At 41.0% G+C, this 19,001-nt stretch overlaps 1 protein-coding gene across 2 annotated transcripts in view; it reads left to right on the top strand.

The window, feature by feature from the left end:
* LOC131681595 (trissin receptor) overlaps positions 1-19,001 on the top strand; it is a 267,645-nt gene that overhangs the window by 167,851 nt on the left and 80,793 nt on the right. For both annotated transcript variants that reach the window (XM_058962486.1, XM_058962485.1), the window contains exon 3: positions 10,465-11,309. In XM_058962486.1, coding sequence (XP_058818469.1) covers positions 10,841-11,309 — 469 coding nt within the window. In that variant the 5' untranslated portion in view covers positions 10,465-10,840. The remainder of the gene's footprint in view (positions 1-10,464; positions 11,310-19,001) is intronic.

Genomic DNA, 19,001 nt, shown 5'->3' with positions numbered 1-19,001 from the left:
TTGCTCCGACATCTTGTTATCAGATGCCAACCATTTCTCTCGACGACGACGATAGTCGTATTTTGGGGCGCAACGCAGTTGATTCGGGATGCCTCAAATCCCTCACCACAGTCGACCAGGCGACCGTGAACCGTTCCGATACTTTTCGTGAGATTGACGAAAGGATCTTCCTACACGGCAACATGGCTTCGCTCTCTGCTGTACCTTATCCGTCCTCCAACAACATCGAGGTTTACTATCAGAATGTTGGTGGCTTAAATTCATCAACGGACAGCTATTTGCTCGCGACCACGGGTTGTTGTTACGACGTTATCGCCTTGACCGAGACGTGGCTTGACAACCGTACTCTGTCTCGCCAGGTCTTTGGTTCAACATTCGATGTCTACCGCTGTGACCGCAATGCCATCAACAGCCACAAGACATCAGGCGGTGGTGTGCTTACCGCCGTTCGCCGTGGTATAAAAGCCCGAGTGATCAACGATGACCGGTGGGCGAGCTCCGAGCAAGTGTGGATATCAGTGAAACTTGCCGATCGCAATCTGTTCCTGTGTGTTGTGTATTTTCCACCTGACAGAATTCGTGATTCCAGCCTGATTGATGTACATCTTTCCTCCGTTTCTTCTATCGCCTCGATCGCCGCCCCGTCTGATGATATCATTATACTGGGCGACTTCAACTTACCTGGCTTGACGTGGTGCCAAGCAAGTAATGGTTTTCTACGATTGGATATCGAAAAATCTGCGCTTATTAACAATGCCAGTTGTATTTTGGACAACTACAGCAGCGCAACTCTTCGGCAAATTAATAATGTCACCAACGAGAATGGACGTACATTGGACCTCTGCTTTGTAAGTGCCCGGGACTGCACTCCGTACTGCTGCACTGCACCGACTCCTTTAGTGAAGCAGGTGCGCCATCATCCCCCACTACATCTTGTATTCGCTGGTAACCTAGGAGTGAATTTTGAAGACGTCTCAAGCTCTATCGTCTACGATTTTAAAAACGCTGACTACGACAGCATCGTTAGCACGCTGTTGGATATAAACTGGGACGAAAATATTAACAATGACGACGCGAACGAAGCAGCGATGACGTTTTCTAGTATTCTTAACTACCTTATCGACCGTCATGTGCCAAAACGAACAACTAGTACCCTGGCAATCAACCGTCCTTAGACGTTTAAAATCTGCCAAACGAGCTGCATTTAAAAAATTCTCGAAACATAAGACACTTGCATTACAAAACCACTACTTTCAACTCAACCTCGAATACAAACAGCATAGCAGCGCTTGTTTTAGACACCAGTGAAACGTCGAGCGTCAACTGAAATCGAATCGTTTTGGAAATATGTGAACGAGCAACGAAAAGAATCCGGCTTACCATTTTGTATGTCATTTAATGAAGTTTTAGGCTCAGACGCTAAAGAAATTTGCCAAATGTTCTACGACAAATTGTCAAGCTTTTTTTTTCAACGAGAGCCTCCCACTACAACAAGTCGCTGTCGCAACCAATCTAACTCCTTCTCTAGGACGAACCATTAACCGAATTTGCGTTGATAATGCTGCTATGCTTGCAGCAAATTCCAAGCTGAAATCATCCAGTTCCCCGGACCCAGATGGCGTTCCCTCGATTTTTATCAAAAAGTGCATCAGTTGGCTTCTTGAACCACTTCGATGAGTCTTCGTTCTGTCATTCACTGCTGGAACATTCCCTTCCTGCTATTTTCTTTCACTGCAAACACTAGATTGCATTCGATCAACACGGTTTTATGCCTAAACGATCGACAACGACCAACCTGTTCTCGTTCACAACATATGTACGCGATGGATTCGCCGACGAATTGCAAACCGATGCTATTTACATGAATCTACCTGCGGCCTTCGACAACATCAATCATGATATAGCAAAAGCGAAGCTGGACAAACTCTGTATCCATGGACAACTTCTGCGCTGGTTTCGTTCCTATCTTGATGGAAGGCAACTCCTAGTTAGTATTAAGGACTGTCTATCTGCACCATTCTTCGCTACATACGGCATCCCACAAGGAAGCCATCTTGGTACAGTGATATTCCTCCTCTACTTTAATGACGTCAGTATCAAATTACCCGCCTTTCTTTCGCCGACGACATGAAATTTTTTCGACAAATACGGAATGAAACCAATGCCTAGTTGCTTCAGAATGAATAGAAGAGCTTTAGTACGTGGTGTGATCTAAACGGAATGGTTTAAATCAATCGTTACATTCCCGCGGAAACGCCATTTCTTCGACTCGAGCATTCCAAGACACTCTCACGTCAAGGATCTCGGAGTCATCATGGATTCGGCACTAACGTTCAAACCACATACATCCTCCATTATGGATAAGGTATCAAGACAGCTTGGGTTAATCTTTCGAATAACGAAAAACTTTAGGGACGTATACGTAAAACACTCTATTACGCGCTGGTTCGCTCAACATTAGAATATTGTCCTACTGTTTGGAATCCCTACTACCAGAATGACGTTGACAGAATCGAGGCTGTCCAACTCCGGTTCATACGCTTTGCACTCCGACATCTTCCATGGCAAAACAGATTTCAGTTGCCGAGCTACGAAAACCGTTGTCAGTTGATACAACTCGATACTTTAAGCATGCAGATGGACTGCTCTCGAGCCTTGTTCGTCTAGTATTTACTGTCTGCCAGGGTGGATTGCTTCTCGGGCACCTGGTTCTTCAAGCTCACGTTCGAGCTCTACGCAATAACTCTCTTCTGCGAGTCCCGTTCAGGAGAACTAACTATGGGTGACAGAGTGCTGTTACCGGACTTCAGCGTGTTTTTAACAGTGTGGTAACCGCTGCTTTTGACTTCAACATGATGAGGAATTCGATAAAAGCTAAAATAATATCTATTCTGATATGTAATTAGTTTAAGCAACCACCATTGCACAGTGGTCCAGAATGCAAATTTAGCAAGAATTTTGAGATTTTATTAAAATTTAATTTTACTAAACAGCCTTATTAAGTTTTTGGAGAAGTTTTCGTAGTTTATGAGCCGCTTTTTTGTTAAAACAACAGTTAGGGTGGTTCTAATTTTACCAAGATCAAAAAAATAACTTTTTAATCATTCTATCTAGAGCCAAACAACCTTCAGCGAAGTTGTAGAACGGCAAATTTTGGAAAAGTTTGCTGAAGACATGTAAGCTCTATCTGTCATAATTTTTATTTTACAACAAATTTAAAGTCGGAGCTTAGGGTGTTTCTTCGAAATACACTTTTATTCCAATAACTTTAGCTGTATTCATTTAAAACGTAGTAGTCTTCAGACAACTTTAAGTTTCAAGGCGAATAATTTGTTTCTTGGCACCATATATCTAGCTATTTCTGTTGAAAAGCTATGAGCACTTTTTTGCCAAAAATGGGGTTGTTTGGAATAAAAATATCACTCATTTGGGGCAAATAAAAGATAATTATTTTTGAACTATAAATAAGGTCATGATTTAAGTTATAATTGAGCAAAATATGGCGAAAACGATATTTTTTTTAAATTTCATCAAATTGATTTAAAGAAATCTATTTTTTGAAATATTATGTGCTTATATCTTCTGAACAATAAAAGCTAGAATTTTGATGTATTAGAAGAAAATGTTCGTCTTCAAAAACTCTGAAAAACATCTGAAGGATAGGTTGGAAAAAAATGAAAACTGAAAAAGTTATATCAAAAATTTGGTTTTCATGAATTGACTCTTTGTAATATGTTTAAATTACTTTCACGGTAAACAATATAAAAAATGTAGTGTCGTTTTCATGATAAAATATTGCACTTTACAATACTTTTCTATTATTTAGTTTAGTTTATTTAGTAGGTAGGGTGGTTCTAAATTTTTAAAATCAGAAAATTAACTTTTTAATGGTTCGAGATAGAGTTTCGCTGTCTTCCAGAAAATATAATAAAATGAAATTTTAAAAAACTTTGTCGAAGACACTGAAACTCTATATCGTGTACTTTTCGTTTTACAAGAAATTTACCAAAAAAATCTATGGTGTTTCTTAAAAAAATGGTTTTTTTTGCATAACTTTTGCAGTTTTGATTTTTCATTAAGATCACTTTAGAAATACTTTCAGATATTTTGAAGGAGAACAATTTGTCTTAATATATTGAACCTTTAGCTTCGCTCACTAGAAAGTTTTTACTACAAACTATTTTTTGAGTAAATATTGCAAGATATAATAAAATATCGTATTTGCCATTTTTTGGTGATCTATACTACAAAGCATGCTATTTCATATGAAAGCAACAGTATTTAATGTTCAATGCCCGAATCGAAGATTTTTGATTTTGAAAATGTTATATTTTTTATATAAAAGTTCTTATAACTTTAAAACAAAAAAAAAGTTAAGTAGTCGTTTTAAAGCAAATTATGCGTCCTAAAATAATCTTCAGGATGTCCAAAGGGTACTTTAGCGTAAAATAAAAACTTCGAAAGTTATAGAAATAAAACCGTTTTTTAAGGAACACCCTAAATCTTACATTTGAATTTTTCGTGCAATGGAAAATATAAAAGATAGAGCTTGCATGTCTTCAGTAAATTTATCTAAAATGTGTTGCTCTACAACTTCATCGAAGACAGTAAAGCTCTATCTCAAACCATTAAAAAGTTCTATTTTAAATATGGCAAATTTAGAACCACCCTAGCATCGGTTTAAACAAAAATAGGGGCCTTGCAAAGTACAACAACTTTGCCAAACACGTTATAAGGCTAAGTCATTTAATTTTAGCAAAAAGTTAAAATTCCTGCTAAATTCGCATTCTGGACCACTGTGCATTGGGGCCAAGGGGTCTGTTGGTGACGGTACAACAAATAAACAAATTGCGTGTAAGTCGTGCAGGTAAGTTCGGTTTCTCATCTTGCTCAGTTCAGAAGTTATAAGTCGCTCCGCAGCTATAGCAGGTCAAGCGATCAAATAAACCCAAGAGCCGCCGATTTGTTTATTTGCAAAGGCAAAAATTGATTCCTTCTACCTAGTGTGTGGAAAATGAACAAACAATGAGTGACAATGCAAAGCAAGTTTACACGCAGAAAAATTATGCTTATTTAAACCAACAATATGTGTTATTAAACTCAATCATTTATTGTTCATTATTTCAAACAACAAACTTATTATTCCAAAAATATTTTTTTATTAGAACAACAATAAATTTGCTTTCAATAATAACAGATTTGATTTCAACAATTTTGTTCTGATGTCAATAAAATATTTTTTTGAAAAATGGAACAATAATTTTATTGAAACAATAAATAAATTTTATTGAATTTAATAAATAAATTTATTGTCTCCCGACCAATAATTTTATTTATTGAATTTAATCCATATTTTTATTGAACCTACAAATCTTTTTTCTGCGTGTATATCCCGTTGCGGGCAAACTGCGTTGCTGTTGACTTCTCGAAATGTCCGGTAAGACCATCGATTCGTAAAGTGGAGCAATTGTTGAAGGTGAACATGAAGCTCAACGTAGCAGAAGTTAATGCGATGCGATTCCACCCTTTTACGTCACGAGGTACTGATTACATTCAATAACATTAATCAAGCAGAATATTTCGCCTCGAAGAACAACTTGAAATAAGTAGTCGAATGTAATGACGTTTTATACAGCATCTCAACGTATATTGATAATGACAGTATTGAAATATAGCTACATGACCTGGCACCACGTACTAGTTCCGCCGCTATCAAACAATTCTTGTAAAAATACGGAGAGGTGGGTAGTGTTAAGGAAGATACTTGGAGGAATTTCTTCCCAGGACTTCACAACGGCGTTCGTGTGGTGAGAATGCGGCCAACAAAACCTATTCCTTCTTACTTGAGCATATCAGGCAAATGCCCTCAAGATATTACACATTCTCAACGAACACTAGTCACGTATCCAGGGCAGATTCCTACGTGCCAATATAGCGATCACCCGCTACACCATGGAAAACCTTGCGCAGAGGCTGCTAAGGAAATTCCCCCTGCTAAGACCAAAGCCGGTATACAGTCGTCGTATGCTAAACCACATCCAGTTGGTAAACCAACGATTGCGGACCGGGCAGTAACAAACACCAGCTCAACAACGATCGGGTGCAGTACCACTGCCATTACCAACATCGTTACTACAACGATTACACTAAATGTCTCCAAACCAACAACCAACACCACCAATCAAGAATCAAACACCGATGAAGAAGAATTTACAGCAGCGATCCGGAAGTACAAGAAGCAAACAAGAACATGCGACCGTGAGCATCAATAATGCAGGGGTGACATTCCGCATCTCGATTCGAGTGACTCGATTCGAAACGTTTTGAAGTCGTTTTGACTAAATTGCGACATTAGGGTAAAAGGGTATAATACGCCCCACCGGGGAAAAATGCCCCTCTTCAATTCCCAGGATTCCTGAATTATCTAAAAAGTCAAAATGACTGATAACAGTATCGTTTCATAAAATCAACGTAGTAAGTTAGTTGGGTATTTTTAATATGTTGCAAAACAACAATATACACAAAAGTTTGAAAAGAGCTGCTTTGATGTAAGCTTCCACTTTTTACAATAGCATTACAACCAATTAGAAACAGTCGGATTTAATAGAACTATTTCAAGTAGCTTACTAGAATGTTATAATTACTATCTTAGTTTTTAGCTTGGCTTAAAACTATGCGTGCGCGTAGAATCATTGATGCATTTACAACAGTTCATCACCGGCTAAAATGCCCCACCCATTGTTGTGGGGCATACTCACCGATTGCTGTGGGGCATACCATCCTCTTGTTGTGGGGCATATTACACTTTAACCAAGGCATTTTGCCCCGGGTGAATGAAAAAACTTGAATTTAGGCATCTTTGAAAAATGTTTAATAATACTTGTATCAGGATGTTTTTAATAAAAAATGAAACGGGTACTAATTTCTAACTAATATAACAATAAATTAGAGTAGTTAGTGCAGAGATCATAGTGTCGAACGGTGAAATATAGCTATTTTTGCTTAAGGGGGGCGTATTAGACCTGTTTACCCTACGTATCGCATTCGACCAAGCGTTCGAGCTTGTTAGATTGCGGTACTAGATTTCGACTACCTGTTCGAGCGCAAACTGTCAAATAAGAGTATACACTGAGAAAAAATATTTTTAATTCTGCTACGAATAAGTTTCATAAAACCATCTTTGGTAAAATATAGGAATAGTTTCAATTTAATTAGTTTTTAGTTGCTTCTTATCGAAATATATATGGATAAGTTTCGCAAATATAACAATTTTTTTCTAGTATACAATAGGGGTGAGCACTTTGAAAGAAAATCGATGTTGTCAAACATCGATCCAAAAAGATCCGATGTAATATGGAAGTACGATTTTTTTTCCTTTTATGTACGAAAAATATATTTACCCTTTCCAAAAATATTTATACTATATAAACCAATTGATAAAAGAACAAATCAATTAGTTTCATTCACGAAAAATGTTTTAGATATCGATGATAACTTTTATGCACTGTACGGGCCAACCAACGTCAGATTTGCAAATAAAATTTTAGTTATTCTAATTTTGTTCTTGCTTTTTTTAGCTAACAATATTTGACAGGTATTTTTGTTATGGCTGAATATAATATTTACTTCAAGGTATCTATCTATCAAGGAGCTATCAACATTTGAAGTTAGAAAAATTGAACATGTTTCAATCGCTGATAGTTCGGGAAGTATTTGATGCATGGAAAAAATATTAAATATAAAAAGTTGCATTTTCACATGAGCTTGCCGGAAAAATTGAGAATTTTTTTTGAAGGTTGGATATTTTTTTTGCTTATTTTTTCTTCAAAGAATAAAAATCATGTTAAAAATATTGTGTAAAAATTTTGCGGTGGATCTCAAAATATTTTGCGAGATATTACAATTATAGCATTAAAAAGGACAATTTTACATAAAACGTCATGTTATGGGCCAGCTTTAATTGAAATATCTCGTAAAGTAATAAGGTTCTCGATATAATTATAAATGTTTTCATAGAATAAAAAACTTATTAGTCCAAGTTTATTTTTTCAATATGTTTCTAACATTTGCATAATTCATGACATAAATAACAAAAAACTACGTCTGATTTTTATTGGGAGCTCATTCGAAATTCGAAAAATGTTTATTATTAATAAATTTTTCGGTACAACTAAGAGTTTCCGAGTTATCAGTGGTTAAAAAATGGTCCAATTCAGAAAATTCAAAAACTCATAACTTGAAAAAAAAAAATCTATAGTCAATTATTTTGTGCTAAGAATGCAAGAAATTTTTTTGGTAGGAATTAAAATTGTGACTGTAAATTTGACCTTCCAAAAACCCGTACAATATATATGTAAAACTACTCAACTTTTCGTTCATCAAGATGCCATTTTTCAGTTCGTGAATTAGACGAAACGAACTATTTACAAAGCACGAAAATGCTTCGTTGCAGAAAACGAGTAATGATTTTCTTCATCGTATGATAACATTAATTCCATCTAAGAATTTTTTTCAGTGTAAACAAAATTGCAGTTTGTTTTTTTTTCTCCGATGAGCGTCAAATTCACAGAATAAAAATAGTCATAGTGGTAAATAAATTGACCCAAACATGTTCATAATTTGTTCACGTCACTCACCCTCACCGCCTTTTTTAATGCCTGGGCATCATTATAGTTTGATATAATTGTATTCTTGAACTTCTTACCACCAAATTTTTTATATATCTCGCTGTTTAAGTTGAAGCACCGAAACATCGAAATGCCTAGCTGGTAGTGTCTCTTATTCGGACCCCAGTCGCATGATGGAATGTATTATCTGCAGAATGAGTTATTAACAATTATTCTTAGATTAAATAACATTTAATATCTAATAAATAATTGTTTAAAGCAACAAAACTTCGAAACCGCTTTTATCAAATCTTTTGGAAAATGATCATAGCGAGCAATCTGCCTTTTTCAATAAAAATGGCTAATTTTGCATTAAAATTTTGGTTTTCAGGGTTTTTTTCAGGAAATTAATAGCTTCCAAAAGCAAAAACTAGTTCGTTAAAATAGTCAAAACAAAAATTCGTTTTCGTGTTTGTGGGGTTTTCCGTGTGCTTGTTAGTTAATTATTTTGTTATAGCACACAACTAGAGATAGGGAGAACACAATCAAAATGAAGTGTTTCATGCATTTAATACAAATGACGATATAACACCTAATTCTGTTGATGTATAAAACGTACATTATAACATTGAATTTAAGGCTATATTGTGATATTGAACACAATTAAGGTATAGTCGGGAACAAATGCATCAATTAGAATATAAAATTGTTTAAATCACCACTTTGAAATCAAGAATGATTGTGATTCTATACATCTATCAAATAGCGATTAGACAAGTCAAGGTGTCTTCACTTTGCTCCATCGATTTGTTTTAACACTTTTTTATTATTACTTAGTGTAGGATAATTTATTATCAATATTTGGTATTACTTTTTCCAAAAAAAAATATGTTCCTGAAGGTGAAAATAGATATAACATATAGTAGCTCAAGGTACGTGGGAGCTTTTTGCACCTTTTGGGTAATTTTATATCCTCTAAGTATTCCGATTGTTAACCAATTTAAAGAATGACATGAAATAAAAACACAAATCATAATCTCGAACGACAGTCGACAGCAATAAAACTATTGAGCAAATACGTTCAACTCGAGTCGCTTTCGACTTTGATTGTTATGGTTCCATAATGCCAATACTTCTAGATAACCTTGTACTTCTTAGAACGAACTCGAGCGAAATTTAACTTTCGAGCTCGGTTCGAAATACATAATGCAAAACAAGGTCGAGTCGATAGAATTTTGATCGAATCGAGATGCGTAATGACACCCCAGTACGGATGACGACATGGACGTGAACAAAAACGCAAGAGAAGACGGACCGAATGACACTCAAGGTGCGGCAGACAACGCACCTAATGTTTCACCACCAAGAAAGAGGATCTCAACACGCAGCAGCAGGCTGCGTCAACAAGACCTTACGGACAGTTGAAAGTTAGTTTTAAATTTTTACCCACTGTAAAAATCTTAAAAGACCCACGGCTCAGTTGTATTCACGCATAGCACCGTGTTAAATAAACAAGAGAAAAAAAGTCGTGCAAGTACGGTTCGAATCGTTTCATAGCATTTACGATGGAGACCTGATCCATGTTCGTAGAACATTCTTAATGTGAGGGAAGGGTGTACATACTATGGCAGTTTTCAAAACAATTTCATAAAGTTCGAAATTGCCTTCAAACGTTATAATTTTTTAGTCTGTAATTGCTTTAAAATATTTTTTAAATAGATTTTCCATCACAATAATAGTTTATATGCTACTGTAATGTATTCGTAAAATTACCAAAATTATATTATTCTAGTTTTGTTTTTGTATTACATAAAAATGTTGTTAACAGTATCCTTTTCCCTTACCGTATCTATTTCAGGCCCGGATACGTGTCAGCAAACCACCGCAAAGCTAATCAACTATAAATACGGAAACAAGGCTGTTTTTCCATTGAATCATGAACAGTGGTGGCACGCGTAATGAAATTCTTCAATTATCCGCTACTGCTTCGACAAGTGTGATAAGTAGATCTAATCGGGAAGCAATTTACTTCCTCATGTGCTTCGTGCAATTTTCGCATCCTTTCGGTGAGATTAATGATTGTGATACAAACAGTAGTGGAGTGGGCGCTGATAACAGAAGAAAGCTCGGTGCGCGGTGTCTTGACGCGAAGCTGAACAACCACTGACCAATAACCCACAGGATTTCAATTACTGCGTCCTACGCTGTGCTGTACTGCAGAGGAACGATCAAAAATGTCATCGCTTAAATTCATCGACTACATGAATATCAGCTCGTTGAGTATGATGGGTTTGTTCAATGCTAGTCTGAGTTATTTGAACGCAACCAATGGAAGTGTCAGTGTGCCCGGTGGGGTATCAACCAGCTTTGTGCCACTCAGCGGGGTATCTGCTCCTCCGCCAGGATATCGTATCAGCAATAGCGGGCTAGTGAATAACAATAACAACAGCAGCAGCAGCAGTCTTGGGGGTAATTTCAGTGCCAACAATTTATTCGTGAATTCGTCACCACCAACGTCGCTATTCAGCCTGAACGGGTCAGCGCTGGATCTGAGCCTGGCTGGAAGTGGCAACAGCGTCGGAACGGAAAACTTCAGTTTTCCCTTGAATAACTTTGTACAGAAAGAGTTTATATTTGATCGGACCGATGTGAGAGTGATTTTCATTACGCTGTACTCGCTGGTGTTCTGCTGTTGCTTCTTCGGTAAGTGATTATTAAAACTTAATTTCTATTAACACACTATTTAATGCGATCCGATTATTTACTTGCAAAAAGAAAGCAGAATTTATAGGGGCCTGTAGACAGAAATGGGTCACGTTTTGATTTTTGTTCGTGAAATGGAAAAAATTGAAATATTTGCGATTTATTTTTAATCGCAAGGGTTAAAAAAACTTAACTTCCCACTATTATCAATTTATGAAATACGGTTACTATTCATTTATTGTTTTTTTTTAAAGCGTGTTTTTCGAAATTGAAGGTGAAGCTGAATATGGTTTTGAGGGTTTTCGGGGTCGATTATTAATCCGTTCTAAGATTCGAAAATTTCAAAATGGCAGATTTAGGATGAATGGTAAAGTTTAAGAATTCGAGATCGCTAATTACTAATTAAAAACCTGTTTTAATCCACCTAATGGTGCGATTGTGCTTTTCTCATTTCCCCAACCTATGATTCATTAGCTGGAAATGTCTATTATATTCTTATTGTACTTAGCAAGTATCTCACGACTAACACGAAAGTAGACGCTGATTTACATTAAACAAAAGAGTACAATTTTTAATTAGCTTAATCAGCATGAGTTCAATGTTATCTTCATATGATTATATTTTAAAATATTGATGGAATGGGTTTGGGAGTTAGGAGTTAGAAAGAACAGCTGTGTCTAGGTGCTTAACCCGGACCTACTGCGAGCTGGGGAGTCTTGCTAGGGTGGGGTTTGGACGGGGCTCTGCTAAACCTCTAAAAAGCAGCACAACTCCGAAAGCAGCTCCGATAAAGCGAGTCTGGGCCGCTTCTGCTAAAATCCTAAGATTCCAGTAATCTTAGCAATAAAAGCACTCTAGACCTACCGGCACATCCGAATCGACGCTAGTAATATCGTGATTATGGCATACTGACCATGGCAAACGTCAACGGACAGACACGGATTACGAATTGGACGACGACTTTGGGCTGATAGGCGTGCTGTTCTACTCCATGAGTAAGGAAGCATGACACCGATTTGAAATGGCGAGTAGGCCAACAGGGCAGCCGCCTCCGTCCCGACAAAACCCTGGCAGGTCTTCGGGTACGTTCCAAACTCGTTACCATTTAGTTGGTGGTACTGGGTTCGGTTGAAGCATTTCCGATTTTACGCCGATCCCGCTCTGAACACTACTCCAAGGATAGTGTCAACCCAAGCATGACCACCCTGCTGCTAAGATTTTAGTAGTATAGATAATCATGAGATCAAAAGAGGCGATTATGTACAACGATCGGAGATAGCGGTCCGGAGTTGGGACCCACTAAAATATAGCAAAACAAAGCAACCCACACATACGGAGCAGGCGCGGCGAATACGTTCGCCAGTGATAGTTTGGTGAGATCACCACCACCAGAAGCAGCTGAAGTCATTCAGCAAGAGCAGGAGGAGGGGAAGCAGCAGCAATATCAACAGTAGCAGCCAGAGCAGAGCAAGATGGGTTACACCTCACAGACGACAAAAGTAGTGGCAGCGAAGTACTTGATGGAGGAGCTCCACAAGTTTGTGGGCGCGAGAGACAATGTCCATAAGGACATTAAAGAGATGATCATCAGAATCAGAAAGGCGCTACTGTCTGCCGTGAAGGAGTATGACACGGCAACGTGGAGGGCGGATGTAGTGGAGCGAGCTTTGGCGTCGGCTAAGGCTACTAGCTTCCTAGCCCCTCCGAAACAGGGTAAGGAGAAGCAGATTGGAGTGGAGAACACGCCAGTTCCCATGGCTCCAACGAGGACAAGATCCTCGCCAGGAAACGAAAGACTAGGTGGGCCAAAGAGGTATTTGCTCGAGGACGTTATTGTTGACGAAGGAAAGGACGCCACTCAACAGGGAGAAAGCTGAAGTACCGTTGTAGGTAGGAAGAAGAAACACGGGAAACAGCAAAAAAAGAATGAGGAGCGAAAAGGGGACCAGACGAGGAAAGAAAAAAACCTCAGCTCGTCAGGAGGGCGCCAACACGAGAAGCCGGGTTCGTCAAAGTCAATGACGGGACGACGTATGCAACGCTGCTCAAGAAGGTCTGAGAGGACCCAGAGCTGAAGGATTTGGGGAGAAAAGTGTTAAGAGTCGGGCGTACTCAAAAAGGCGAGATGCTCCTCGAGCTGAAGAAGAATCCCACGACTAGCAGCTCCACCTTGCAGTAGACTATCACCAAATCAATGGCTGAAAAGGCAGAAGTTAAATCCTTAAACCTGGAGATGGTGATTGTGTCAAGAAACTTGAAGAACTTACGACGGAAGACGAGCTTAGAGGTACACTGAAGCAGCAATGTAACCGGGGCAAGGTGCCCATGACGATCCGGTTATAGAACGGAAACGGAGGAACTCAGACAGCGATGATACATTTACCGGTAACCGATGCAGACAAGGCACTGAAGGTAGGCAAAGTTACGGTTGGATGGTCGAGATTCCTATTGAGAGCCGCCCCACGAATTTACTCGTGGAGAAATGCTTCAAGTGTTTGGGCTTTGGGCATTTAGAAGGGGCTTGCAAAGGCCCGGATAGATCCGGGATGTGCTGGAAATACGGCGAGACGAGATACTGCATGCAGAGGCCGAAGTGCCAGCTTTACACCCCAGCGGACGTAAACGGCCATCAAACGGGTGGCTTTTAATACCCTGCCTAAAAGAAGGCGACTGCAGGCCAACGCTAATGGAGATAACCCAGATAAATCTGAATTACTGTGACACCGTACAGCAACTCTCGTGGCAGTCTACGACAGAAACTATGTGTGATGTCGCTTTGATCGGCGAGCCATATGAAGTCCCCCCTGATAACGGTAACTGGGTGGCGGAGAGATTGGGGTCAGTTGCGATTCAAGTTATGGGCAGATTCCCCATTCAAGAAGTGATAGAACTTTTATATATTCCTTGTTAGGACGTGAGTCTTTGTTTTTTTTTCCTTTCTTAAGGATTTTTTATGAACGTGTCTACTGGAAAATAGACAGAGATAGAATGATCGGAGCGGTGAGAATGAAGAAACGGTGAAAATTCACCTTTATTGGAAAAGATATGTCCTCAAGCGGGAATCGAATCTGCTCCCAGTCTCTAGTTGGGTGCGTTAACCACACCGCCATTGAGGAACTGTGATGATGCCATCACATGTTCCCAACAGTTTTTGTGATCACCGCTGCAGCCTCCAATACCTCCTAATTGACCCATCGACTCCCAATATCCCCTATAAGCAGATCGTCACCTCTCCCTCTCACCGATCGGGCCAAATCTCTCTCGTTATCTATTTTTAGGTCCAGTGGACTGCGCTCAAGGCTTGAAATATTTATTATCACTATTTGCCCCTATTTCCTAACTCAGTCACCACCAGACAGTTGGTAGTGAAAGAGTTATGGAGGGGTATGTTGATGTCTGCCCTCAAAGCCTATCGGCAGAAGCTAACGACATATCCAGCCGTTGATGGAATTTTTATATATTCCTTGTTTGGACGTGAGTCTTTGTTTTTTCCTTTCTTAAGTGGACACGTTCATAAAAAAAATCCTTAAGGGGTGATAGAACGCTCATACGAGGTCTTCGTGATTGCCAAAATCAACGGCATCTTCTTGTGCTGCTGTTATGCTCCTCCAAGGTGGACAGTAAAGCAGCCTAATGCTGGAGCAGTTAACCGAGCAGCTGATCGGTCGGAAGACGGTAGTCCTTGGCGGTGACTTCAACGCGTGGGCTGTGGAGTGGGGCAGTAGAGTAACCAACACAAACGGGTGTATTCTACAATAAGCTCTAGCGAAGTTAGACGTACGATTGTACAATGAAGGATCTGTTAGCACATTTCGGAGAGACGGGTGCGAGTCTATCATAGACGTCACATTCTGTAGTCCGTCAATAACGGCGAACATTTAATTGAGAGTATGCAAAACGTATACGCATAGCGACCACCAGGCGATTCGCTACCGTATCGGTCAAAGGAACACTGCTGCAGTAAAGAGAAGGATGCCCGGGTGAGCGAAAGTGGAAGACAAAAACCTTGCACAAAGACCGCTTCGTTGAGACACTTCGGCCGAACGGCGGGACCGAAAGCGTGGATGGGGTTGACCTAATAAGAAGGATTGTGGCGGCTTGTGACGCCACAATACTATGCATTAAACGGCGTTAAGCTTACTGGTGGAACGAAATGCTTAATACGCTACGCGTTGCTTGTTTCAGAACCAGAAGGCGGGCTCAGAGAAAAAGCTTGGAGACAGATAGAGAAGAGTGCAAGGCACCTTTTCGGGAAGCTAGGCCCATTTTACCACGGGAAATCAGACTTAGCAAGTCAGACTGGAACTGTGCCGAGTTGTAGACACCAATCCCTGGACAACGTATTCCGTATCGTGACTGCGAAAATGAAGTGCTCGACGACTCCAGCCCTGATCTGAAAAGGATCATCCTTAACAGGTTGACGAAATTCACGGAAGGTGAGCGCGGACTGTTTAAGGTGCAGTTCGGATTCCGCAAAGGAGCATCGACAGTGGATGCAATTCGGACAGTGCTCGAGAGTGCTGAGAAGGCATCCAGACAGAAGCGAAGAGGAGATCGATACTGCGCTGTGGTTACGATAGATGTGAAGAATACATTTATCAGCGCCAGCTGGGAAGCCATCGCTGCAGCGCTGCACAGAATTAAGGTTCTCGACTATCTGTGCCAGATCCTGAGGAGCTACTTCCAGAGCAGAGTGCTGCTGTACGAGACAAGCGAAGGGTAGAAGTCAATTCAAGTCAGAACGGGCGTTCGCCAGGGCTCCATTCTCGGCCCAACTCCTTGAAACGGGATGTACGATGGAGTCCTAGCACTGTGGTTGTCCAGGAAATTGAAAATAGTGGGTTTCGATGACTTGTCACTAGCGGTGATGGGTGAGACATTTGAAGAAGTGGAGGGGTCGATGACGGAAACAATAAACGCGATCGAAAGCTGGCTGACCGGGGTCAAGCTGCAAATAGCTCACCACAAGACGGAGGTGTTGTTGGCCAACACATGCAAAGCGGTTCAGCGGATGCAAATCGACGTCGGAGGAGTTTGGGAGTGATAATCGACGACCGTCGACTAGGTCTGCGAAAAGTCGGAGAAGGCAACGAACGCATGCCAAACGTCGGCGGCCCGAGAAAGAGCACGAGACGTCTGCTATCTACTATTTCGTCATTGGTACTCCGATATGGGGTTTTTAGCTGGTGTGCTGCGCTGAAAACCAAGCGGATCCGTGAAAAGTTGAATAGGACATTCCGGCTGATGGCCGTACGAGTCGCGATTGCTTACAGAACGATATCGTCGGAGGCAGTATGCGTTATCGCTGGAATGTCCTCATCTGCCTTACCCTGGCGGAGGGCGCGGAATGCTATCAGCGGAGTAATGCACGTAACGCAAGGAAACTGGTCCGAGCGGACTCGTTGGCTAAATGGCAGCAGGAGTGGGACAACGCAGAGAAAGGAAGGTGGACCCACCGACTCATCCCAAATGTGTCGGCTTGGATGCATAGGAAGCATGGGGAGGTGAACTTCCAATTGGCGCAGTTTTTGTCTGGGCTTCCGGAAGTACTTGCATCGGTTTGGACATGCATCGTTACCCCCTTTGCCCGGAGTGTGCGATCGTTCAGGAGACACCGGAACACGTGGTCTTCGAATGCCGTAGGTGCGAAGAGCTCGTAGCGGTATATCTGCTGTGATAGTGGACAATATCGTCGAAGATATGTGCCACGACGAGCATACCTGGGATGCTGTCAAAAGAGTGGTTACGAGCATACTCTCCGAGCTGCAGAGGAAGTGGCGAAGAGGCCAATAAGAAGCCACAAATCGGGCTTCGAGGGAAATTCTGCCGCCGGGGAACTCTCTGACGGTGTAGACTGGGTCCACCGCCGAGGACCAGTTGAGTAGTTCATGACGTAGCACCGAGTTTGGGTCGTCGGGGCGCCTGTGAACCGGACGTCAAGCTTCACCGGAATCGCCGGACCGGCCTCGACACCTTACCGGGTAGCTCGTGAGTAGGCTAGAGCCACTGCCGGGGATTAGACCGAGGTAGACCGCGTCGCACAGCTAGAAGTGGGTCGTTGGGGCGCTGGTGAACTAGAAGCTACGCTCCATCCGGAATCGCCGGATAGACCTCAGCACCTACTGGCTGGCCAATTCAGTAGGCTAGATCCACCGCCGGGAACTAGATCGAGTAGATCGGGACGACGCGTAGAGCTAAATGGCTCTCGGAAACGAACATCGGTATCAGGAGAAATCTATCCCACGGTTTTCGGGATAACATCCCTCGCCGGTGAATTCTTCGTCGAAGTAGACTAGATACATTGCCGGGCGCTAGACCAAGTAGTTCGCGGACAAGTAAGGATGGAAGCTGAATGGCTCACCGGGAATATAGAGCGAAATGTAACGAGAGGGAGCCAAAGGGCTCAAGAAATTGTGTTGTTAAAACCAAAGAGGTATCGGGAGAACTTCCTTCGCCGGGGAACTCTCCGTCGGCGTAGGCTAGATTCACCGTCGGGGACTAGACTGAGTAGACCGCGACTAGACACCACCAGTCGCGGGTCGTCGGAGCACCAGCGAACCGGACGCCCTGCTCCACCGGAATTGCCGAACTGACCTCGACACCTGGCTGGTTGGGTCGGTTTCGGGAGAAATTCTCTCGCGGGGAATTCTCCGTCGGAGTAGGCTAAGTCCAGTAATTGGCGCTGAATTGTACGAGAAGGGAGTTGCGGTGCTAACTGGCACAAGGGAGCCGAGTCGTGGTGCGGAATAGCATAAGGGAGCCCAAGGGCTCGGTGAATTAGACAATCTGAAGTTTGCCGCCCAGATTGTCTTCGTAAGGGAGGAGCACTAAGTCTCGATTCACAGCCAGCTCTCCGACTACCATGCAGAAAATGCCAATCTATGTGGATAGTGGAGAACTGGTGATGTGTTGAGGAGTGGGGCTGTAACCCTACTGAAGGAACGAACTACTATGTAGTAGAATTAGAGTGGGTGCTATGCTCATAAAAACCCCTCCCCGAAGTAATGCCGTAAGGTAGTGCCGGGGAGGAATCAGGTTCTGGGCAAGAGCAATTGTTTTAGCGGGTCAGGTGATGACAGCCCAAATCCGTTCCCTGAGACATTTGGGTTTTTGGACACTTTTTCCCGTCTCAGGGTTTTCTTGAAACTTTTTGAATACTCCATAAAAAGATAGATAGATAGATACATAGATAGATGTAATATGAAAATTACTCAATTTTTTTACTAAGAAAGTAAAAGAAATTTGAAGAAATAACGGAAGATGAAATTTTAGAATCCTATAGTGCGCGACAAGGCCTGACTAACCCCTTGAGAGTGCATGTAGCAAGTTTCTATTTTGAAAAAATAAAATAATAACTCTGCCATTTTTCAACCGATTTTGATGACAAATAGGTCGATAGGTGCGGAATTTATTGTTCTTTGTAAATCGTTATTGAAACAAATACACTTCTCATAATGAATGTTGAGCAATTTTCGTAATTTTCGCGAGAAAACGGAAAATTATGGTTTATTTCAAATTCGCATAGTGTTTATAACAAATTAATCAAGATTTTGAGGGTGTGCAACATTTTTCATACATTGTTTTGCGTTGCATTTGATAAGATCTACAACATATACTAGGTCACTTGAAAAGTACAAAATCACGGCAGCACCGTGATTTTATTTGTTTGGCTTTATTTCGACTTAGCACCTA

The sequence above is a fragment of the Topomyia yanbarensis genome, chromosome 2, assembly GCF_030247195.1.
Source record: "Topomyia yanbarensis strain Yona2022 chromosome 2, ASM3024719v1, whole genome shotgun sequence".
NCBI lineage: Eukaryota > Metazoa > Arthropoda > Insecta > Diptera > Culicidae > Topomyia > Topomyia yanbarensis.
This window is presented reverse-complemented; position numbering and strand designations above follow the sequence as displayed.